The sequence below is a fragment of the Dromiciops gliroides genome, chromosome 3 (genome assembly GCF_019393635.1).
Source record: "Dromiciops gliroides isolate mDroGli1 chromosome 3, mDroGli1.pri, whole genome shotgun sequence".
NCBI classification, from domain to species: Eukaryota; Metazoa; Chordata; class Mammalia; order Microbiotheria; family Microbiotheriidae; genus Dromiciops; species Dromiciops gliroides.
In genome coordinates, this window is record NC_057863.1 from 475,268,593 (window position 1) to 475,293,582 (window position 24,990).

The 24,990-nt window shown below is 38.1% G+C and overlaps 1 protein-coding gene across 1 annotated transcript in view; it reads left to right on the top strand.

Annotated features, from left to right (window-relative positions):
* N4BP2L2 (NEDD4 binding protein 2 like 2) overlaps positions 1-24,990 on the top strand; it is a 75,840-nt gene that overhangs the window by 35,562 nt on the left and 15,288 nt on the right. The window contains exon 7 of the mRNA XM_043999153.1: positions 19,435-21,233. Coding sequence (XP_043855088.1) covers positions 19,435-21,233 — 1,799 coding nt within the window. The remainder of the gene's footprint in view (positions 1-19,434; positions 21,234-24,990) is intronic.

Genomic DNA, 24,990 nt, shown 5'->3' on the forward strand with positions numbered 1-24,990 from the left:
CTTGGAAGGTCACCAGTGTGGTATAAATTACCTCAAACTAAACAAAACTGAATGTCTCTTGAGAAATAGCATTATCTCCATGTTAGTTAGGAGACTTTGACCTGCCTCAGATGTCACCTTCTGTTTCTTCATTTCTCAAAGGCGATGGCCCATTTTGATGTAACAGGATTGTCATTAGCACAACCTGTCTGTCAGCATGAGGTCATACAACTGTGGTGGACCAAATATGTTCTACAGGGTAGTATTAGAGAGACAAAACAGATGATGTAAATTAGACAATGGTAAAAAGAACCAGTCACAAGAACATATTTTAAGCACAACTGGATTTGAATCCTTGCTCTGCCATTTTACATTTGTGACATTGAGCAAGTTGCAACTCTTCAAGGCTACAATTTCTTCATTTGTAAAAGGATTTTGTACTACATGGCCTCTAAGGTCACTTTCAGCTCTAACCATGTTTTTATGAACTTAAAGCAATATAACTTAGCCATGTAATGCTGTGAGACAACAGATAGAACCATATTCAATATAACTTTCAGAGATAGAGAGCAGCAGAATAGGAGAGGGTACCAACAGGGACTGTAGCCATATGTTGAAAAACAGTATTCACACATGCTTAGAGTGGAAAGTACAATGATCATTTTAGTCACATTCTTGAATTTTTACTACATTTGGTAGCATCATCAACTTTGAAGGACAAGTATAAACAACTGAAAAACTTAAGGTATGCAATTCAAATGCTGGAAATCAGAATACCCATACCCATTCAATATCCGACCTATTCACACCAGAATTTGGATTTTTCTGTGTATCTTTGATGTTCAGCTTGGACCATTTGCAGATAGGCAACGCAAGGTTGCACTTGGGATGAGATTCAGAGCTAGACCATAACATATAAATATATACAGTGACACCTCATGTAACCAGAGGTCACTCATCTGCATCTCTCTGTAACTAGCTGAGAACCTGAAAATAAAGAAAAGCAACCAAAGTGAATTTCTTAAATTAGGTCCTAGTTTTTATTTGATACAAAATTCAAACAAGCTTGGATTTCCTGCCTGTAAAGATTTTAGAAAAAAAAAAACTTGGGAAGCAACATGGCATAGTGATGAGAGCTGACTTTGGATTCAGGAAGACATGGGTTCAAATTCCAACTGACACATTGACTCTGTGACTATGGGCAGGACATTTAGTATCTTAGTGCCCCAGACAAAACTGTTAAGTGAAAAAGTGACAGAAGGCAGTTTGAATATCTGCAGATGTTAATTGGCAGGAATAGATAGTTGAGGCATTTCAGAGGGCAATTCTTAGGGCAAATGTTATACTGTACACATAAAAGGATAGGTTTATGGAAATCCACTATTGGAATTAACAAGGTACAGTAATTGCAGACTAATTAATTTGATTTTTATTAGTAGTTCTTTGGGGGGAAATTATATAGACTTTGCAATATGTAGGGCAAAAAAGACCTTGTAATTTTGTGAAGATTTTCCTTTCTTTGTCTTGACTTTTAAAAAAGCATACTCTGGGGCAGCTAGGTGGCGCAGTGGATAGAGCACCGGCCCTGGAGTCAGGAGTACCTGAGTTCAAATCCGGCCTCAGACACTTAACACTTACTAGCCGTGTGACCCTGGGCAAGTCACTTAACCCCAATTGCCTCACTAAAAATAAAAAATAAAGCATACTCTGAAATATTAAATACAATGTTAATGAATATGCTGGATGTGATACTGTATGTAGACCATACACTAGCCATTTTAGTAGCAAGATTAGGGCATGTGGATAAAGTTAGTTAAAGCTTTTTTTTTTTTAAACATCTAAAAGTCTTTTATACATGACATGTTTTGAAGATCACTGAAGTTTACTCTCAGGTGGTATTTTAATCTTAATAACAGTTCCTTGCCTATCATAGGAGCTCAAAATTTGTTGATATTATTGAATCCTCCACACTTTTGGAAAATAAATTGGTTCATAATGCAAGAAGAGCTTGGCCTAACTTGTTTTGCTTCCCTCCAAAGAGGCAGGGTTATCATTAGCATAAAAGTTGTAACCAAATGTCTTAGCAAAAGTCAAAACAGAGTTTTTTGAATACTAGGTACTTTCTTTTCCAGTTACATGTAGAGCTAGTTTTCAGCATTTGTTTTTATAAGATTTCTAGTTTCAAATTTTTCTCCCTCCCTCCCCTCCCTCTTCCTTCCCCAAGACAGCAAGCAATCCGATACAGGTTATATATGTACAGTCACATTAAACATTTCTGCATTAGTCATGCTGTGAAAGAAGAATCAGAGCAAAAAGGAAAAACATCAAAAAAGAAAAACAAACAAAAAAAAACAGAAATAGCACAGTTCAATCTGCATCTAGACTCCATTGTTCTTTTTTTTCTGGATTTGGACTACACTTTCCATCATGAGTCCCCCGGAACTATCATGGACCGTTATATTGCTGAAAAGAGTCAAGTCTATCACAGTTGATCAACACACAATGTTGTTGATACTGTGTACAATGTTCTGGTTCTGCTCATCTCACTCACCATCAGTTCATGTAAGTCCTTCCAAGTTTCTCTGAAATCTGCCTGCTCATCATTTCTTACAGCACAGTAGTATTCCGTTACATTCATATACCACAACTTGTTCAGCCATTCCCCAGTTGATGGGCATCCCCTCAATTTCCAATTCCTTGCCACCAAAAAAGAGCAGCTATAAATATTTTTGTACATGTGGGTCCTTTTCCCTTTTCCATGATCTCTTTGGGATACAGACCTAATAGTGGTATTACTGGGTCAAAGGGTATGCACAGTTCCAAATTGCCCTCCAGAAGACTAGGTCCTTTCACTCTATTTGCTCTGCTGTTCGTGCCCCAGTCCTGCAGCTTGATTTCCCCTATACTTGTATGGATTCCATTTTTGTCTCCATGAGTTCTTTATCTCTCCATTTTATTCCCGCAAATTCTGTTGCTGAGCTCTGACTTGTCCCAACATACTGCTTTCCCTGGCAACTCTGACCTAGTCAGGGCCTTGGACCAAGGAGTCCTTGTTCTCATCTCACTGAGATTCCAACTTCTACCTCTAGACTATGTCTTCTAAGATCTTGATGAATTTCCAATTGACCTCCATTATTGTGTTTCATCCAACTTCCATTTCCAGAATTCTCTTCCCCTAGGAGGAATCTTCTCATAACATTCATGCTGATCCTTGTTCTGGACACTTCTCTGACCACAGTCATGGCATTTTATTTTGCATGGCGGCATGGAGGATTCAACAGCTAACATCCTAGCATTAGAAGCTATATGTAGTAGGTTGATTCCAGCAGAGGGATCATACTTTGTAGATTAGTTTGGACCAATTACAAGCAGAGATTGCAGACCTACAATACTATTGACAAGCCACAAGAAGTAAAGTACATGGCTCTCAGAGCACTTCAGGAAAGGTCTCCCTTCCAAAGCCTGGCCCATCAGCTCATGCAAAAAATTATAGAGTACAACAAAGGCCTGGTGTTCTAAAGCTTCATTCCCCACTTCCTGGACCAAGGAAGGGTTCATTTTGTCATGTCACTTAGTTCATACTAGTTATATACCATGCCCTCCTTAACTGATCACTTACTGCTGAGAAATGTTGAATGCTGCCATCCAGTAGGTTCAGCAAGTATTTGATAATCCCCTCTATGAGCAAGATGTCCACTTAAGGTAATGGCAATCTCAGTAGAGCCAGGGGTCAGATATTTATGCTGATTCCTTCTGAATCTTCAGTCAACCTAAGAAGGAATGAAGTTGTGCTTTTCAAACAATCCCCTGTCCCTAGTCAAAACCAAATCACCCTCCCTGCCCTTCTGTAGTGGTGCATGAAGGTCAAAGGCCATCTATAATCTTTCCTAAAATAGTGCATGAAGATTGAACCCATCTATGTGGGCAAACCCTGCTTGTTGCACCAGGCACCAGTACAAGACAGTGATTGTACTGTTGGACCCTGAGAAATAGCTACAGGTAAAACTGAGTTATAGCTTATCCTATTGAATGCATACCTGCTTGGTAAAAATTCCTGTCTGTACTTCAGCTTGCCAGGATACTGTTCTGCAGACCGACCCACTAAGGACCCAAGGACTGAAAACGGGAAATGGTCAGGTTCTTCAGTGACTAAGCCTTGCGTGGAATTCTCTCAGGTCCCAGCCTGTATCCTAGCTGGTAGGTCAGCCTTCCTACTTGGGGCTTTGTGGCTACCAGAAACAGGATGTAGGTCCTCATGAGCTGAAGGGCTACCAGAAAACATGGATGCTTCTCCTGTGGTCATGGAAACCATAAGTAGATGCTCTCTCTAGAAAGGCCCAATAATATACAAAACCTTTCCCTATAGATCAAGAAGTCATTACCTCTGGAGTCATTAAATCTCTTTTTCCTGGCAGTACTCAGAATCCTGAGGTTTTTCTTGAGTGATATCCACATTTCTTGGAGTTCTAGCTAAGTCCTATTCAACTCTTAATTGCCTCCAGTAGCAATTTAATACCCATTAAGCTGGCATCATCCACAATACCTCTTCAGCCATCAGACCTTTACTCCCCAGGAAATGTTATTTAAATGGGGAAGTGTTTTAATGCTATAGAATCACTTTCTTCCAACACTGCTGTGCTTTTAGACTTGGTTTTTATGGGTACCTTCTGTGCCATGTTAGAACTCAATCTATGTTTTCTGAGTTTTTGGAGAACAACCTATGTACCTCTGCATACTTTCTGCACTAGAATACTAATGCTCTATGGGGGGGGGGGGAGTCTGGTTGCATCACAATGATTGAACCCCTGCTACCATTTCAATAAGGAGTTAGTTGTTATTGGTTGTTGGGTTTTTTTTCCCCCACAACAAACATTTATTTTTTCCAGTTACATGTAAGGGTAGTTTTCAACATTCATTTTCATAAGATTTAGAGTTCCAAATTTTTCTCCCTCCCTCCCTTTCCAACCCCCTCTACAAATCATCAACCAATCTGATATAGGTTATATATGTGCTCTTTTTATCAGTTCTTTCTATGGGGTGGATAGTATGCTTCTTCATTAGTCCCTTGAGATTGTCTTGGATCATTGTATTGCTGAGAGTAGTTAAGTCATTCACAATTGCTTATCGAACAATACTGCTGTCACTATGCACAGTGTCCTCCCAGTTCTGCTTACTTCACTATACATCAGTTCATATGAGTCTTTTCAGGTTTTTCTGGTATCATCCTTTTTGTCATCTCCTATAGCACAATACCATTCCACTACAATCATATACAAACAGCTTCTTCAGTCATTCCTCAACTGATGGACATTTCCTTGATTCCCAATTCTTACCCACCACAAAGAGTTGCTATAAATATTTTTGGTACAACTTTCCCCCTTTTCTCTTTTTCACAATTACTATCGTTAACTGTTTCCCTCCATCCTATTCTGTTCCCCATGATATTTACTCTATTATCTATCTTCTTTCACACTACCCCTCTTCAAAAGGGATTTGCTTCTGTTTGTCCCCTCCTCCAATCTGCCCCTCCCCTCTTTTGCCCCTCTCTCTTTATCCTCTTCCCCTCCTATTTTCCTGCAGGGTTAGATAGATTACTCCACCCAACTGAGTGTGTATGTTATTCAAGGAGTTAGTTCTTGCTACTTCTTATCTTGGACTTTTTGGACCAGTTAGAGTGAACCTCTTTTTATCAAGTTGGAGGTCAATTTTGGCAAAAGGAATGAATGGAAAAACTCATCCAAACCCTTTGCATGTGTTAGGAACCTAACCATGCCCTTCAGCTTATCTAATAGTTCATCTGTGCTTCAATATTTTGTGACCTCCATCTTCTAAAATATAATTGAGTTGTAAAGTGGTAATGTATCTCCATGACATCATCAGCTCCTAATTGCCCTACTCAAGTAGTCCACATGGCTCCAATGTACCTTCACAATTACCATCTTCATGAACTTCAAATGTACTAATTCTACAAGGAGCTAGAATTTCCTGGGTTCCTAATAGGTGGGCATGGTGTTAGAAAGACTCACTAGAACATAGATGTACTAACATAGGAATACTACCAATAAGATGAAGGATCTTGAACATATCCTATGATTTATGGGATGTTATCATCAGTTTATTATTGGGTTCTCATCAGTGACCTGTTGAAAATTCTCAAGTCATTATAATGACTGGATGTATTAGAACAAACTTTGAAGAGCTTTGAAGCAAGTTCATCACCGCACCCCTCCTATTGTTCTTAGATCCTTGATTGTGGGTAAATCCTGTGTGGATGAACTGCAGACTACTCTGGAAACTCTCAAGGTGGCCAAAAAGAGTTAGCTGCCACCACTGTGCCCTGAGGGAACCCTTTTAGCTATCATGCAGGTAGTTGGTCTTGTAGTCTTCCAATCCAAGATCCTTTACTCACTCTGAATCCATCCCACATTTCATTTATTGCTGTTATACAAGACCTGCCTAGCCCCAAGTTTCACCCACTATCCTCTCCCCCCATCCCCTTATGTCTCCCCAGTTTTTTGAAAGCCAAAAGAAGTCTGTGGTATGGGAAATCCTAAATTTTCAGCTGAGCAAATGTTGCCTTCAGGACCTGGTTGCCTGACAAGATAATAAGATAGAAGACCAGGCCTGGGCACCTCCCATCCACCTCCACATTCTGATACTAGTCGAGGTCTTTCACCAACAGTACTCCTACAAGATCCAGCTCTGAAGTCTGAGAAGGCCTTCCAGGAAGAACGATGGTATAAAAGCTTGACCAGTTCACTGTTTATGCTTTTACCAGGTGAGGTGGGGTTTGGTCATCATAAGCTGTACCCTACAAATGCTACAACAGTAAGTAAAATGCTTATTGAATTGAACTAGTCAGCTTAACTAACTTACTTTGTTCTGTTTTCTGTGAATCTCAAATGCCATTAAGGCCTTGCCTCCACTGTGAGACTTCTCATTGCCTTTTGGAAATATTTTCAGCCTGTCATTTCTCTTTCTTTGGTTTTCCCCAATGAATACATTACTCAACTGGAAATCATCTCAGTCATATTGCTTTTTCTGGCAAATCAGACCTAGACTTCCCAAGAAACCATACCCTTACCTCAGGGTAATTCCAACTTCTGTTTTTAGACTTGATCTCCGAGCATCCACTCAAGGGATTACCGGTGGCCTCTATCAGTATGATTGTAGCCAGCCCCTCCAGATTACATTTCACAGGATTCCATTCCTGGGCAACAAATTTTGGCAATACCCATGTTGATCTCTTGCCAGCAGGGGGCACTCTCTAGCTCACAGTCACGTCACTATTCTTCCTTACATTACACCACGCGCTTAATATGCTCTGGAATTACTTTCAGTTTTATATCTACTTATGCTTGTTCGAGATCATTTATGCCCAGGTTCTGTTTTATATGACAGGAATAGTGTTGGTAGAGGTATTCGAGTAAAAGAAGTCCTTATACATTGTAAAGGGTTATGATCAACAATGAGCCACTGAGCAGAAAGATTCTCTCAATGAGCTGTTAGAAACCCAGTGAATATAAGAATAGTATTCCCATGATGAACCCTGCATCCACGGATCTGTCTCCTTTCAGTCTCTGAAAACTCTCCCCTCTGTCCTCTCTAGGATCCCCCCAAAAAGAGGTCTGGGTATCTGCTCAGAGTAAGAGGCAATGGTGGTAAGAGGGCAGGTTTATGGAACCAAGAGAGAAAAAGATCCTTTCTTTCCTTAGCAGGGCAGCAAATTAAAGAAACTATAAGTCATTGCATGATGAACAAAAAAGATCTAGCTGGTAATACAGATTTCAAATGTGCCTTCCCTGTCTGCTTTTGTCACTAATAAAATCAGATTATAAACAACAGTTTCTGATCTCAACCTTTGCTAGACCTACAACTTATATAAAGGCAAATTAATTATCTAGGCTGTTTTTATGCCTTTAATTATGGTTTTAATAGGTATAAATAACTTTTTTTTAATATCACACCCATGTATTCTTAGGAATCCAAGACAGAATTATTTGTGTTTAACTGTCTATTTTTCATGATATCACTGGCTGTACATAGCAAAATAGATTTATTCATCTATTTATTAGCAATGAAAATGCATTATAAGTGTCGCATTTTAATAAAGGAACAAAAAATGAATTGAGTCTTGACAGTTAAACTAGTATGTCAATGGCATAGGAAACATAATTGACGTAGACTGAGTTAACACATTAGAACACTGAATTCATACTTCATCAGCTCTTTCTACACAGGTAGCAATGGGCTGTTAAGGTAGAGTAAAAAAACTTTGTATTTGTCCTAACCAGTTAAAGTAATTGAGACTTAGCTGGGTTTGCTGATAGACCCTTGAGAAGTAATCAATAGACCCTTTAAGTAATCAATCACTCCAAGGAATCAAAATGTCAAGAGAATGCTAATTTTGATTCAAAGTATTTTTCAGCAAGATCTACTTTCTACTTTCATTTCTTTTATAGTGATAGGCATAATGAGTCTGATAATTACATTTAAGAACAGAAGCAGATGTTAGAAGGAAGGAAGGAAGGCCTATTATTTGTCAGCCACTATGATAATAACTTTGGCATGTTGAACTTTTTTTGTGAACTATTATTGTGAAGTATTATTGATGAACTATTATTTTCATCATCATCACTATTATTCATGGTAATAATTCATTTAAGAATAGTATCTGTCTTTGTCTGAAATACTGAGAATTTATGTTACAGAAGCAGAAAAATCACCTCAGTGCATCATTTCTAGAATTGAAATTAGTTCTGCATTTGATTGGCAAGAGGGCTATGAGGTCATCATTTGTTTTAAAGGACTTTCCAGATGGAGGGAATTATATGCAATGACTGGATTGGATTTACATGCTGGAATGTCTTTGTAAGTCATGTAAAAACATGCTCATGTTCCCAAATGAATTGACTATGATTAACCTAAGTTAGAGTTTTGATATTAGCTAAAACTTTTTGCACAAATTTTATTTCTATTGTTTTCCTTCATTTTACTTGGCTTTAAACAATAGCAAAGGCTATCTTAAGGGTGCTTCTTGACAATTTACTTGTTTCCTTGAAACATAATTTCCCCTTTTTTATATCATAGTAACTTTTGTTTTTAATAACTTCATGTTTTTATTTCCTGTTGTTAATGAACTGTGGTTCATAAAATGGTCCAGAGGAAGGCCTCTAACCTGTTGGGTGGATCCTCTATGGTGGACTGATGGGAAGACAAGAACGAGAGTTATAAGATAAGAAGGCATAGATAGGTTATCATCTACATAGATATCTGCTCCATCTTGGTGCGGTCATGAATCCTTCAAGAGGTGGTTGTAATAAGCACAATTTATGATTTCCATGTCTGCTTACATAGAAATCCTCATTATTAAATAAAAATGCTTTCCAGCAGTTTATATAATATGGGTATTCCCTTAGTTACCACTATTCACCTTTCTAATGTATTACCCAAATTCACAATTGACTACTTTCATGGTGCCTTTAAATCCTACTACCTGCCTCCTAGAGGGCCCCCCCAGACAGCATCAAGCTGGCCCAACTTGACAGTGCTACCTGTCTGACTTAGTGTCTTCCCTACCACCCTCTCCCTCAGAAAGCTGTGTAAACACAGCACTCTTTGAAACTTCCTCTTTCACTGATTACTGCCCAATCAATTCCAGTTCATTCACTCTCTTTTCCATTTTTATTTTCATGTTTTAACTTATTTTCTATTTGGTTGTTGTTTCCAACACTTTTTCTGAAGAACAGTCTTGCTCACTGTCCTCATTCCACTCAATTTGTGATCCCTGAAATGATCCTAATTATGACTGACAGGCATGTTTATAATGCTAATGATCCTTCTGAATCAAGGAAAAGGAGAAAACAGTTTGTGTAATTACATGTTTAGAATTAGTTCCTTCAGATGACAAAATCCTTGAAAATGTTTAGATTCTCTCCATTCAGATTCTCTCCAAGTCTCCTTTTACTTTCTTATTCTTCCCTAATTAACCCTACATTATTTCAAACATTACCTATACTCTGATATTTCTGCAGATCGATAATCTCATCAGTGTATTAGAGACTGCAACCCATCCATTCTTTCTTATCTTATCCCTATCCTTCCATAATTACTTTGAAGAGTAGAAATATTCCCAGTGGGAATATTTTGTGAGCTGTATACTTGGAACTTTGATAATTTTTTTTTATTTCAAAACTATTATCTAGCAGAGAACCATACCAGCTCATATTTGCAATAGTTATGTTTGTTGTTTTTTTTTAAGCAAAGGATATTCTCCCAAGAACTAAATGTTATTGAATGTTAATTATGGTATAGTTGGCCAACAGTTCACTTGGAAATGAATGAACAATTCAGAAACTAGAATGAAAGACAAGGGCAATTTCATTAAATACTTCATTCTTGGTATGCATTTCTGCTTATAGTAAATAATATAAATTCCCCTTATATTAGATGATGTAAGGCCAGGGAATGTAATTGTCGAGTTATTTTAGTATTTTAGACTCAGGGTACAGTGTCTTTTTAAGAACAAAGGTAAAAATAATATAACCCCATGTGGGTATCTGTCTATCAAGGAGCCAGGTGGTCTCTCTCAGTAGTTTGATTGTAAGTTGCATTTTATAACAAAGTAGTTATTGACAAGAAATTCATTTCATTTTTTCTTTCATTTTATATTTATTGCAGTAGAGGGAATCTTGTTCTTTCAGTGCTCTTAGAATTGGTGTCAATTTCGTTACCATATTTTTATAAGCAAAAGATACTCCCAAAGTGTTCTTCAGTGACCTTAATAAAACAAAACCTTCATTCCTAGAAACTGAAAATTCTGTAACAGAAATTTAAGGTTTTTAAGCAGAAAAGGCATAGATACCTCAAGGAGAGCTGAAGGAATATAACTTTTATTACTGGTTTTATGAATGAAGTGCCCTATGTTGGTTCCCTGGGGTTTAGAGTCGAGGCAATAAATCTCTCTTCTCACTTCCTGTATCCTAACTGAGAAACCATGGAGTTAATTTATTCATTCAATAGCTATGCATTAAGTACCCAGTATGTACAGGGCACTATTCAGGGGCTAGAGTAAATAATGTACCAGAAAAGTAATGTGACTGATTCTGGGAACTGAAGACTCAAGTCAGTCTTATTACTTGTCACGCCTTGTGCAACTGGACAGAATTCATTATTCATATTCATGCTGTGGTTCAGATTATGTCCCCATGCTCTGAGTACATGCAGTGACAGTCTTGTGGAACAGCTAGAAAGCAAACATTAGTTTTCTCTCCCAGACGCCATTTTGAAAAGGACCCATCACATTAGGTGAGGACATAGGGAGTTTAAGAAGATGAAATTGAGAAGACGACCTGGACTTGATCAGGTACATAGAGAAGGAAGGTGTGCTGAATGTGGCACAATTTTAAAGGTTTCCAGGGATTGGGTTTTAAGATTATAAGAGGAGAAGAATGTAAAAGAATGGAAATGTTCATAGGAGGTGATTTTTGTCACCACCACCACCACAAAAATGGTTTCTGAAAAGAAAGCAATCATTCACCTGCCTTTTCCTATCTCTAAAATCTTTATGAGAATTATCAAGGGAACCTATTGAAGACTTCCTTGATTTAAAGAGAGAGAGAGAGAGAGAGGAGAAGGCAACAGGTAGGCTTTTGCAGACAATTTCCTACAGACAGAGGCAGCTAGGTGGCACAGTGTTGCTACTTGTGTAACCCTGGGCAAAGTCTCTTATGTGAAAAATCATCTCCAACATTGTGTTAAAGTTCTTTAAAGTCCATGGAGATAGCTTTGCTCAATAGTCTACTGAGTAGGGAGGCAGCTAGGTGGCGCAGTGGATAAAGCACCAGCCCTGGATTCAGGAGTACCTGAGTTCAAATCTGGCCTCAGACACTTGACACTTACTAGCTGTGTGACCCTGGGCAAGTCACTTAACCCCCATTGCCCCACAAAAAAAAACAAAACAAACCAAAAAAAAAAAATAGTCTACTGAGCAATGCCAAGGAAGATATGACAGGGATACAGATACCAAATGGGTTTGCCAGTGACATGGATTTTTCCTAGGCAGAATTCCAAAGAAGGCTGTTTCCCTATTGATGGTGAGGTTCTTGAGTTCTTGACTCACATAGTGCTGATTGCATTGAGCCCCAGAAGCTTCTGCACCTTCCTCAGACCCATAACTATTCAAAAGAGATGGGCCTAATCATCCATGCAGAGGATCATGAGCTCATTGATTTAACACTAGAAGATATCTCAGAGGACATTGAGTACAACCCATTCATTTTACATTTTAGTTCCTGGAATGAGTTTCTATAATACTTGTCTAGGACATTGTTTGGGGCAGCTAGGTGGCACAGTAGATAAAGTGCTGGGCTTGGAGTCAGGAAGACTCATCTTAGTTCAAATCTGGCGTCACACACTTACTAGCTGTGTAACCCTGGGCAAGCCACTTAACCCTGTTTGCTTCAGTTTCCTCATTTATAAAGTGAACTGGAGACGGAAATGTCAAACCACTCAAATATCTCTGACAGGAAAATCCAAGATGAGGTCACAAAGAGTCAAACATGACTGAAAACAACTGAACAACAATAAAGAATATTGTTTACTATAGCATTTTATGTAGTTCCTTGTAGATATTGGGTGCCCAAGAAATATCTGTTGAGTGAAGAAATGAACACTACATTTTCTCAATTAATATATAGTAAATAAGAATGGTGAGAGATTTGTTGCTTCTACTATGAACCCTGGAGAATCAATATAAGACATTATTTATAACTGAGGTTGAGAGAGTTTAAGTACTCATAAGAAATTTTAAATATAAGAAATCTAGGTAAGCATAGCAAGACTTATATGAAGTGATTGATACATAATGAAGAAAGCAGAACCAAGAAAATATAAACAATGACTACAATAATCAAACTAAAAATAATTAATGTCATCTGAATTCAGATTAATTGCAATGAATAATCTTTTCTACAGAATAGATGATGGACATTTCCTTCCTCTCAGTAAAATGCAAACCCCTTAAGAGTAGAGATTGTTTCATTTTTTGTATTTGTGTCTCTAGTGTCTAGCACCAAGCCTGACACATAAAAGGTATTTAATAAATGCTTCTTCACTAGCTAGAAAGATAGGTGATTTTGGTTGCAAAATGTTGCAGACTCTATTAGATGTCACTTTTTCAATTTTGCAAGTGTTTAGTGGAGGGGAGGGTATATATTATATTGCTGGGAGTGGGAAAGGGCACTAATAAAAATATTTTAAATGCATATTTCTCAAATTGCAACATATATTTTTGTATGAATAATCCATTGAATGATTCTATATATATATGTATGTATGTATGTCTTGGAAGAACAAAAATAGATTGTGTTATATTTGGGAATTTCCACAGCCCTTTTTAGTGATCCCATGCTGTTTGCTGCCACAAAAGTCCATATTGTTATTAGGAATATTATTTTGGTGCTACAATGAAGCTATAATTCAAAGAATACCGGAAATCACAATGGCAAGTGAACCAAAGGAAAACAGAAAAACACGATTGGTATAAGTTTGCTGTATTTTACTATCCATAAGAATTATGTCTGCAAACAGGAGTATAAAAGACTTCATACTTGACTTGTATGCCAGGAAAAAGAAGTTGGCTGGTCATGCAGCGTAAGTGAGGAATAATAGATGGTCTAAGTGCTTCACTGGTGTACAAAAACAGGAGAATCATAGGGAGGCCTTTAGCATGTGGAATTAATCCTCTTATGGATGACTTGTAGAAATACATTGAGAAGAAGTGCATAAGCTATAAAGGCACCAATGGATTGCTATTTGTACAGGGAGAGAAAGTACCTATGCCTATAAAATCATGGACTAATCAGAGGATCACTTAAGCATTATAGACAGGGTTATACCAGCTTTCTTCAAGGTTACTGATGGCTTATTTTTTAAAACAATAAATATTCATCTCTTTTGGTTTTACATTCCCTACATTTCCCAATGTATGTCTTCTCCGTCCACCCCCTGAAAAGGATATCTTATAACAAAGAATAAAAAAGAAGCATTGCTAAACAATATCTCAAAAAAAGATGACATTATATGTGCAGTATTCCAAAACTTCTACAAAGAAGCTCAGAAAGATACAATCTCATATCTCTTCTTTGGGGCTAGGTTTGCAGTCTAATTTTGCAGAAGTCACTTTAATTGGTTTTGTTCTTATTGTTATCCTCATTTCCATTGGTGTAGTCGTTGTGTATATTGCTGTCTTAGTTCTACTTCACTTTGCATCAGTTCAAAATAGTCTTCCCATGCTTCTCTGTATTCATCATTTTTGTTATCTCTTACAGCACAGTAATATTCCATTACATTCATATAGCATAATTTGTTTAGTCAGTTGCCAGCCGATGGGCATGTTCTTCCTATTTTTTTCTATTACAAGAAGTGCTGCTATAAATACTTTAGAATGTAGGATCTTTTGCTCCCTTGGATTATATACCTAGCAGTAAAATCATTGGGTAAAAGAATATGGATGTTTTGCTACTATCTAGGAACCCTGCTAAGCAGTCTGCCAGAATGGCAAAAATGAGGACCAGGCAGACAATTCTATGGTTGAGGGTTGGGGACGGGGGCTGGGGACAGAAATATCTCCCTCTCAAAAAGTGGGATAAAGAGAAGTTGCAGGTTCCAGTAGTATCTTGCAACCTAGCCAGGGGAAATATTTGGCAGTTTCTTTGAGTAATACCTGGGGATAAAATTTGTGAGGGGAAAATGAAATGTATTATGCACATGCCATTCATATCCAGTATCGAATTCCTGTCCATTCTTATTAGGGGTTTCATGTTAAACAGCTGTCCAGGCAGGAGAAGGATCAGTACTGGCCATTCTTGGATCACTTAAATGGGTTTATTGTTTTATTTTTTATACTTTTTGTCCAAACAAACAAAAGTGAGAGGGGAGAGGGATATACTTTTGCCAAACATCTTATTTTTAAAAATAAAAAAATTAACACAAAATGACTCATAAAAGGGTAAGAATATTTTAATCATTTTCTTTGCATAATTCCAAATTCTTTTTCCAGAGAGGCTGGACCAGTTCTCGGCTCCATAAATAGTTCATTAGTGTGCTTGTCTTCCTATAACCCCTCCAACATGGACTATTCCCATTTTTTGTCATTTCTGAAAACTTTCAAGAGCATCTTTTCAGTTCTCATCCTTGACCTTTCTTCAGCATTTGACAGCATTGACCATCCTGATAAACATTTCTCATCACCCCCTCTACCTTGATATTTTCTCCTCCCATGGCTTTTCTCACTGTTTTTTTCCCTCAGCCATTTCAGCAAACCCTATCTATTTCATTCACTTTTTTCTTTTCCATTTAAATCTAGGCATCCCTCCAGAGTTGGTCCTCCATCTCTTGTCTATACTCTCCCATGATACTCTCATATAGGTCTATACTATATGTAGGTCAGCTAAGTGGTTCAGAGGATAGAGTGCTAGGCCTAGAGTCAGGAAGACTCATCTTCCTGAATTCAAGTCTGGCCTCAGACACTTACAAGCTGTGTGACCCTGGACAAGTCACTTGACCTTGTCTGCCTCAGTTTCCTTATCTGTACAATGAGTTGGAGAAGGAAATGGCAAAGTACTCCAGTATCTTTGCTGAGAAAACACCAAATGGAGTTATGAAGAGTCAGACCCAACTGAACAACAATATCTGTATGCATTAGGTCAGCCTTGACCTCCATTGAACACCAGTCCTAAGTCTCCATTTGATTACTAGATATCCAGCCCAAACCTATAATTCCACATGATAAAAACAGAACTTTATTTTCTAGACCTGGTCCTCTCCCTATATTCCCCATTTCCATTGGCACACCATCTTCCCAGTCACCCAAGCTTAATTCTTCTAGTCATTATTGACTCTTCCCTTCCCCTCACCCTGCCTCCCCCATATCTTAAATTAATTGCCAAATCCTTTGGACCCAACCCAGGAACGATCTCAGGCATCTGTCCCTTTTTACTTTCACTACTATTCCTTGTTACCACCCACCTGGTCTAGTATAATAAAATCCTAGTAGTCTCTCTATTTCTAGTCTCTCCCCTCCCTGATTAAGAGAGGAAGCTGTCAGAGACTACAGATGCAGAGAAGCTGTGAAAACAGAGCTATCGGGGAAGAGGAGAAGATGGAAAAGCCACAGGAACTGGATAGCAGAAGCCAGAGAAGGGAAGCAATGCTATGAGATTGTCAGTGCTAGACTCCAGGACACAGGTTATATGGGTACATCATGCATGAGGTGGTTGGGAAGGATGCTGTATTACTGACTACCCTTACCCAATCCCAGTGAAGATCTCAAGGTAGTGAGTCATTTTTCTTTCCTCCTTAAGCTACCTCTCTCACCTCACTGGAGATCAGTTTCTTTTCCAACTAGAAGGGTGAATAGCTAGCTGTTCCTTAAAATTTTGTTTACCCTTCTTTGTTCAAACATTTATTTTGCTCCTTAAGCTGACAATTGTGATCAACTGTTAATTCTAGAAATTGCTGTTCTGGTTATATTTATTTGGAATATAGCTAGAAAAGAAGTTTTGGAAGGATTTCTTCCTAGGAGATACTAAAGAAACAGTATTTTTGATAGTATTCTGTTGGCTGGAGTTTCAGAGCTGAAAAAAAAAGAATTAGAGATTCATTTTTACAGTTTCATAGAACAGATAATGAATACCAGGTTCTTCGTCTTTTTTGTGCCATAGATTCCCTTGATTGTCTGGTGAAACCTATGGACCCCTTTCTTAGAATAATGTTCTTAACAACATAAAATAAATACATAGGATTACAAAGGAAGCTATGTTAAAATACAATTATTTTTTTTAATGGTTTTTATGTCCAAAGACAGGTTGGTTAAGAACCCTACCTCTAGTCAATGAATGTCAGCAGAGTCAAGGGAACTGCAACCTAGTGATATGGGGTTGGGACATATCAAGGAATTTGGGACTATTAAAGATGAAACTGGCCTACTAGCTAAAGGATGGATACACCTTGAGAAGGAAGAGAAATAAGCCCATTAGGCATGGCTGCTGCCAGCTAGGCTAGTAATGTGATGAGGTCTCTGCCATTTTGGGAGCAGACAGACCTTCCCAGAGGGAAGCAGCTGAGGGAGTAGTTGAAGAGATACTTATGTCCAAAGGGATGAATGGCCCCACCCACAAAGAAGTACCAGGAAAGTAAGAATGGCTGAAAGCTCTGCCCAACCATAGGAAACCACATCTCGGCCCCCATTGGAATAGTGCTTTAAAAGTTGTAAAGCGCTTTCCTCACCACTACTCTGTGAGAAAAGCACTGCAGGTATTATTAATTCCGTTGTACAGATGAGAAAACTGGGGCTCTGAGAAGTTGATTGTTAACAACATTTATTTCAGTGTTTACATTTCTGAACCAATATCCAGTTACACAGAAACAGGACTCTTATCTCCTATTAGTTAGAAGATCAAAGATTGAGTTCTTCATCTTTAATCTCTCATAAATTACTCCACAATCTAGAAATGAAAACAGTTAGATAGAAGGTTCTGCTTACTCTTTTCAGCTCTTAAGGTCAGGGGTCTATTTGCTTCATTCTTCACCCTTTCTTTCTTTCATCATGACTATTTTTTGTTTATTTCTGCTTGTCCTTGTGTACCTTTTTTTGTCTTCTGCTTGTTTTTTTTTCTCATTCCCTGTACTCTCCCTATCTTGTTCTTCTTTACTTTCTCATTGTTGGAAAGAGGACAACCACATTTTTATATAAAGGATGAAGGGAAAGTGACACCAAGGAGAAATCCCTTAGGACAAAAACATTTCCACCATAAATTCAAATAGGGAAATTTCATCTTTATAAGCTAGACAGAGAAGGAATCATTGTATTTGCTTACCCCAGATTTTGGAAACAAATGCACGGATGGGCTACCCATTGATATGAAAAGTTGATGTCACACATCAGTTTTGTGAGTCAAAAAGTGAGCTCCTTAAAGGTAGGTACTTTTTTTGTCCTTATGTGCCTACACCTGGCACAGTGGCTGGCACACGTTAGGAACTCAACAAATGTTGTTGGGTTTAGTTGAATTGGTCCATTAAGAAGACACATGTTCTGAGAATGAACAAAATGCATTTCAAAATGAGTTTACTTTATGACATTAGGAAATCTCAATTGCTTATTGGTTGATTAAGAGGCAATATTAAGAAGATAAAATGTCTTTGTTTCAAGAAAATGCCACCGAAACTTTTATAAAATTGGTTGATTTTAAAATTTATGTGAGAGTGGATAAAGCACCTGCCCTGGATTCAGGAGGACCTGAGTTCAAATGTGACCTCAGAAACTTGACACTTACTAGCTGTGTGACCTTAGGCAAGTCACTTAACCCTCATTACCCCGCCCAAAACAAACAAACAAACAAACAAACCATTATGGAGGAAAATGATAAATAATTCCAAAAGTTATGTGAGAATATCTAAAAGTATATGTGATGCAGTATCATCAACATTATGGATTGATCAACTGTGATAGACTTGATTCTTCTCAGCAATACAACAGTACAAGACAGTTCCAAAGGACTCATGATGGAAAAGGCCCTCCAAATCCAGGAAAAAAAAAAAAGAACTGTGGAATATGGATGCAGATTGAATCATACTATTTCTTTTGTTCTTGGTGCTGTTGTTTTTCTTTTTTGAGGTTTTCCTTCTTTGCTCTGATTCTTCTCTTATAACATGTCTAATGCAGAAATATGTTTAATGTTATTGTACATATATAACCTATATCAGATTACTTGCTGTCTTGGGGAGGGAGGAAGGGAGAAAAATTTGAAACTAGAAATCTTATTAAAAATTATGAAAACTAACTCTACATATAACTGGAAAATAACAAAATACTTTTATGGAAAAAAAAAGAAATTGTAAATGGCAGCTTAATGGTCAAGAAAGGGGTTAAAAAACTGTAAAGCACTGAGGAAAGAGTAGGATTAAATAACATAGAGGCAAACTGGCCCATACATATTCCATTATCATAACTTTATTATAGCATGAAATAGTAATTGATGTTCATAATATTGAACTTGAGTCATAAATAAGAGGTTCCATTATGTGTAGTATCTTCCATTTAATAAGATGAGAAAGGGTATGATGCACATTAGAAAGATCATTTTCCAACCTGGTAAGACTTTGAAATAAATTTGGTGTTCCAGAGATTACAAAAAAAAAAAGTACATGTGAAAGTAGAACTTTTTAAAAGTAAATTTATTTTGTATTTATGTGTTTAAGTTTCAAATTTTGATAGTATATAATGTGCATTTCTACTTTCTTGAGAACATGTAAATTGTTCAGGTCTATGCATGAGTATGATGCTGGAAACCTGCTAATATTGTTACATGGTACAAAAAGCACCGTCATTTTGTTATGTTCAGTAAATTAAATAGCATAATTGTAAATTTTCTAAATTCTGTTTTCTATATTTAGAGAAGAAAATTTGAAGAAAACTGGACAGAAACCTAGCAGAGCAAGTCAGAGGAGAAACAGGAGAAGAAATAGGAAACTGAAGAATAATAATGGCAAATCTATGGAGAAAGAATCATATGGAACCCTGTGTCTTCCCATGCCAGAGGAGGAGGGCACATCTGAAAGTGAAGAACATTACTCAGAAGAGGAGAATGATGGAAACTTAGTGTTCATGTCCATTGGAGATCTGGGATGTACATCAACAGATTCTATAAATGGACACAGTGAAGAAAGCAGTAAAAGCCTAAAACCTGAACTTGGAAAAGAAAATGTTTCTAATGTTCAATCTGTCACATCTGTACCTTTGGAAAGTCCACCAAGGTGTGACTCAGTTGCAGAAAGTGACAACTTGTATCAGTTAAACTTGACATCCATTCCCCATGGAAATGCAGTTGGACAGATTTTTAATCATCATACAATGGTTCAAAACTTTGTAGGAAGACAGAATAATCCCTGTGTACCGAGTATCAAATGCTCCGAAGTGAAGGCTGACAGTCATGGTGAAGCAAGTCACTCTGTGGTGTTCGGCATTAAGGATAGAATTGTGTCTGCTAAGGCCACTTGTGTTCTTACACAGGAGAATAGCATGTCAGCTGAAAGCCCCAGGGATAAAGAAATGCTGCCTCATCAGTACAGATTTGACTCTTCATATGAAAATTTAAAATATGGGCACAGGGCAAATAGGAATCAAACAAATTGGGCTTTTTTCTCAGCCACATTATCTGATGAAAAACTAGAGTGGGATTTGGATACACAGCCCTCTTTTGCTGGTTGGCCTGAAGGGCCTCATAACTTTATAAACCCACAGAGACAAAAGAAAGCTAGGTGTTCCAGACAGACTTGTTGTGATGGCCCTGGGGAACCGATGAGACTTGTGCACAGATACGAAGACACAGAAAAAGAAAACCATCTGCAGTCACTGGTGGAGGAGAATACTGATGCACTAAGAAATGAGAAGCCGGCATCTCCTCCAAATAAACCTGTGGACCTAATTCCATTCATAGAGATGGAAACTAATATCCTCAGAAGCAACTTGCCTGAAATACATGTTCAAAGGAAAACATCAGCAGTGATTACTAAGAAGGGAAAACCCAGAAGGATTTTTAATTTGGCACCGAACTTTCACCTGCCAAGACAAATTGTGGTTAGTGTAGAGAAGGACAGAGAGGCTCTGTTAACAGATAGTCACACATTTAAAAACATTTTGGTTGTAGAAAATGACAGAATTCCAGAATTGAATCAGGAAGAGAAGAATAAGGCAGCAGAGATGACTCTCCAAAATAATCCATCCAGATTTAACCAGGATTATGCCGTAGAGCTTGCATCCAACCCTGGAAAAGAATGTCAGTCTCAAGATGTATCATTCAATCAGCTGAGGCAGATTTTGTGTCTTCCTCAAAGGGGTGTGTTGAAGCTTCTGTTTACAAGTGAGAAAAGAATTCTGATGTTTAAATCACAGACAGTGGGGAATAGGCTGAATGAGGTAGAAGTAATTTCTTCAGAAATCTCAAATCCCGAGCCTGATATCGTATTATCTGCTAAAGTTTCTTCTGAGCATCCTGGTTTTGACTTTGATATATTTTCTGGAAGTTTTGGTGCCAGTGTTCACAAAAGAAATGAACCCGAGTCATCACAATGTGTACAAACTGAAGACCCTCGAGATTCACTAAGTGTTATGCCTGATTCCTTTGGTCTGCCCTTACCCCAGAGATTTGCTTTCCAACTTGTAAATCTTTTTGGATCTCCTGGAGTTCCAATAGGTAACTTTTTTTTTTTAATCTCTTAAAATGAATTTTCCAGTTTCATACCGCAAGTTGCCTTACATTCAGGTATTACGTGGTGTTTCACTGACTGTTTTCACATAGTTTTATTGCTTGGGCAGAGCTTTTCAGTTTTGCACTCAGAAGATTCATTACAAATAGTACTTTCTCCTCGATACGATTATTAGTTATTTTTGAGTGAATAATATTATGTGGGCATTCTTAATCTAAATAGACTCTGGGAGAATGAAGAGAGATGAAAGGCTGGACAAATGAGTGACTTAGGGACTATTGAGGAAATTAAACTTTTATTTCCCTTAGAACTTAACACCTTGTCAAAATTCCCAGTTGGCACATGACCCCTACTTTATCCTCATTCACAGTTATAATAAAATTGTGCAGCTCAGGTTGAACTGTAAGAATAAATTGATCATTGGAGAAACCTAGAAATAGGGGAAGAAAAACCTTGAACTTATTCAAACTGAGATTTGATAACCATCTTTGAGGGATATTGTAAAAGAAAGGGAATTTGGACTAGATGGCCCCCAAATTCCCTTCCTAATTCTGTTGACATGATTAAGTTTTTAAAAAATCCAATTGTAGAGGGCAGCTAGGTGGCACAGTGGATAAAGGCCCTGGATTCAGGAGGACCTGAGTTCAAATCCCTGGCCTCAGACACTTGACACTTACAAGCTTTGTGACACTGGGCAAGTCACTTAACCCCAATTGCCTCACCAAAAAAAAAAGAAAGAAAGAAAGAAAGAAAGAAAATCCAATTGTAGGGGAAGCTAGGTGGCGCAGTGGATAGAACACCGGCCCTGGAGTCAGGAGGACCTGAGTTCAAATCCAGCCTCAGACACTCAACACTTACTAGCTGTGTGACCCTGGGCAAGTCACTTAACCCCAATTGCCTCACCAAAAAAAAAAAAAAGGAAAAAAAAATCCAATTGTACCTAAAGTGGAATTGATTATGAGATGGACAAGTATACATGTCTAAATAATTTAATGTGAAACTTATGCTATGGAACTCTTTAGTCTGGCCAAGCCTATGGACTACTTCTTAGAGTGTTTTAAAAATGCATAAAATAAAATACATAGGATTGCAAAGTGTGTTAAGATAATGGAATTTGGTAGATGCCCAGGGGTCCTACTAGATTGACTTAGTAGTGGGTGTGAATGAGGAACTACTAAGTACCCACTTAAAGGTGATTAGATATTGAATTTAAATTTAGCCAACTCTGAGGTGGAGTGTTCTTAGAGGCTATGGACTGCTACATCAAGAACCACCCATTTTCTGGGAGGAGGACAGGAAGTAGGAAGCAAACACTGGCAGAGGGGATCTTCCTCTTTTGGTTTGAGCTGGCAGAATTTTATGTGGGCTGTTAGGAAAGAAAAGGTTTCTATCTCTCTGGCTATACCAAATAGATCCAAGCTTTAATAAATTCTTAAAAGCCTAAACTCTTAGTGAATTTATCATTGATTTTAGCCTGTTTCCCCCAAACTGGGGGAACAGATTAGAACCCACATTTAGATTTTTTTTTGGGGGGGGGGTGAGGCAATTGGGGTTAAGTGACTTGCCCAGGGTCACACAGCTAGTAAGTGTTAAGTGTCTGAGGCCAGATTTGAACTCAGGTACTCCTGACTCCAGGGCTGGTGCTCTATCCACTCACGCCACCTAGCTGCCCCCCCACATTTAGATTTTTAAACAACACAAAAGAAAACCAATGATAGGGACATACAGCTCTCAAAACAAAAACACATTCATGGTCCCCAGGTTAAAAATCCCTGTAGCAGAACAACAGCCTCACATTCTTCTGTCTGCGGATAGGGGACACAAATTGAATAAGCTAAGACACAAATGCTTATGTGTCATGTGTCCCTTTCTAAGACTCGTGGCTGTAAATTTCTCCTCTACCATGTTATTGTTTTCTAGTATCCTCCAGGGGTATGAGGATTCATCTGCTACCTCTCACCTTGCTTGCTTACTTTTCCACTCTGTTCTTAATCCTACATTTGCTCCTTGACAGTCTCAGCCAGTTTAGCTCCAAAAACATCTTACTAAAAATTGGCAATGAATTTCAGGGCCAGAGGGACAGTCAGTAACCTGTTCTTGGTGGTTTTGAATCCTGTTAAAGCTTTAAGGCAGTGATTCCCAACCTTCAAGGAACTATGTCTTTTCATTTTCCATCCTCCTAAAACTACTATATGGCATATTTATTTATTCATTCATTTATTCTTGGTTTTTTAATTTTTTAAAATTTTAAATGTTTGCAAAGTGTTTTACATCTATCTTCAGAGCAATTCTGTTGGGTGCTGTTATTATCCCCATTTTTCAGATGTGGAAACTAAGACTGAGAGATGTTCAAGGATGATGATCCTGCCTTAAACACTTCCTAGTTATGTGACCCTGTCAAGTCAGCCTCAGTCTCCTCATCTGTAAAATGAGGATAAAAATAGCATCTACCTGGGGCAGCTAGGTGGCACAATGGATAGAGCACCAGCCCTGGATTCAGGAGGACCTGAGTTCAAATCCAGCCTCAGGCACTTAACAATTACTAGCTGTGTGACCCTAGGCAAGTCACTTAACCCCAACTGCCTCACAAAAAAAATAGCATCTACCTTCCAGGTGTGATGAAATAATGGGATTTAGCAGATACTCAAAGACCCACCTGGAGATTAATCTATACTGATTGAATCAAGTGAGAGTGATTGACTGCTGATTAAGCCTACTTCAAGTTAATTGGATTGTAATCACACCTGGCTATCCCTTAAGAAGGTATTGTTCTGAGAAACTAGACTGTGAACTCAACTTGAGAACACCTTCAAAGCCAATGGATTTGGATGACACCAACCAATCACCTTGAAGCAGTGTGTAAGGACCGCCTCTCTTCCTGATCTATAAAAAGCTTTAACAAACAGCTTGCTAGTGTGTTCCTGATTAAAGCAGGCTCATGGAGGAGGACTTAAGGAAGAACCCAACCAGGCTAGACTGGAGCTGAAGCTTCTGATTTAAGGCGACCACAATTTAGATTTTAAACATCACAAAGGGTTGTTGTGAAAATCAAATGAGATAATGTATGTAAAACACCTTGTAAATACCAAATGTTAGCTACCATTATTGTGATTGTGATTATTATTTTTCTTATTACTGGCCCCCAAGGTTATTCTCTCTCCTCCCTCAAGGAGTTCAGTACCTGGCTCACTGTCTTCTTCCCAAATCCTTCCATGAGAGACTTCAGTACACATGTTGACATTAAATACCCCAACATCCTAGTTTCTTAGTCCCCTCAATTCCATAACCTACTCCTTGACTCTCTCCTAGCCTCACAAAGTGATGTAGCCCCATACACATCCTATATCTTATAATCACCTACAAATACTCAACTTCCATGTCTATCTGATCATAACGTCCTATCATCTCACCTTTCCTTTTGACTTGCCCCTTCTAACCCTATTCTTTGTCTTCATTGTGACCCCATCCCTGGACTTTCTCAGGCTGTTACCCTGGTTTTAATTTGTCTTTCCTCCATTTCCAATCTCAACTCTCTCATTAACCAATTCAATACCACATTGTCTTCTATTCTCAAATTCCTTGTACTCCACACCATCCTATTTCCACTCATGCCTTGCCAAACTGAAACTCTGATTACTGCTCCCAGTCTGCCTTGCTCTACTTACCTTGCTGCTGAATGAAGTTGGTTGGAAGAAGTCCAGCTCATTCATCCACTTACAAATGTATGTTATCTAACCTCATTTG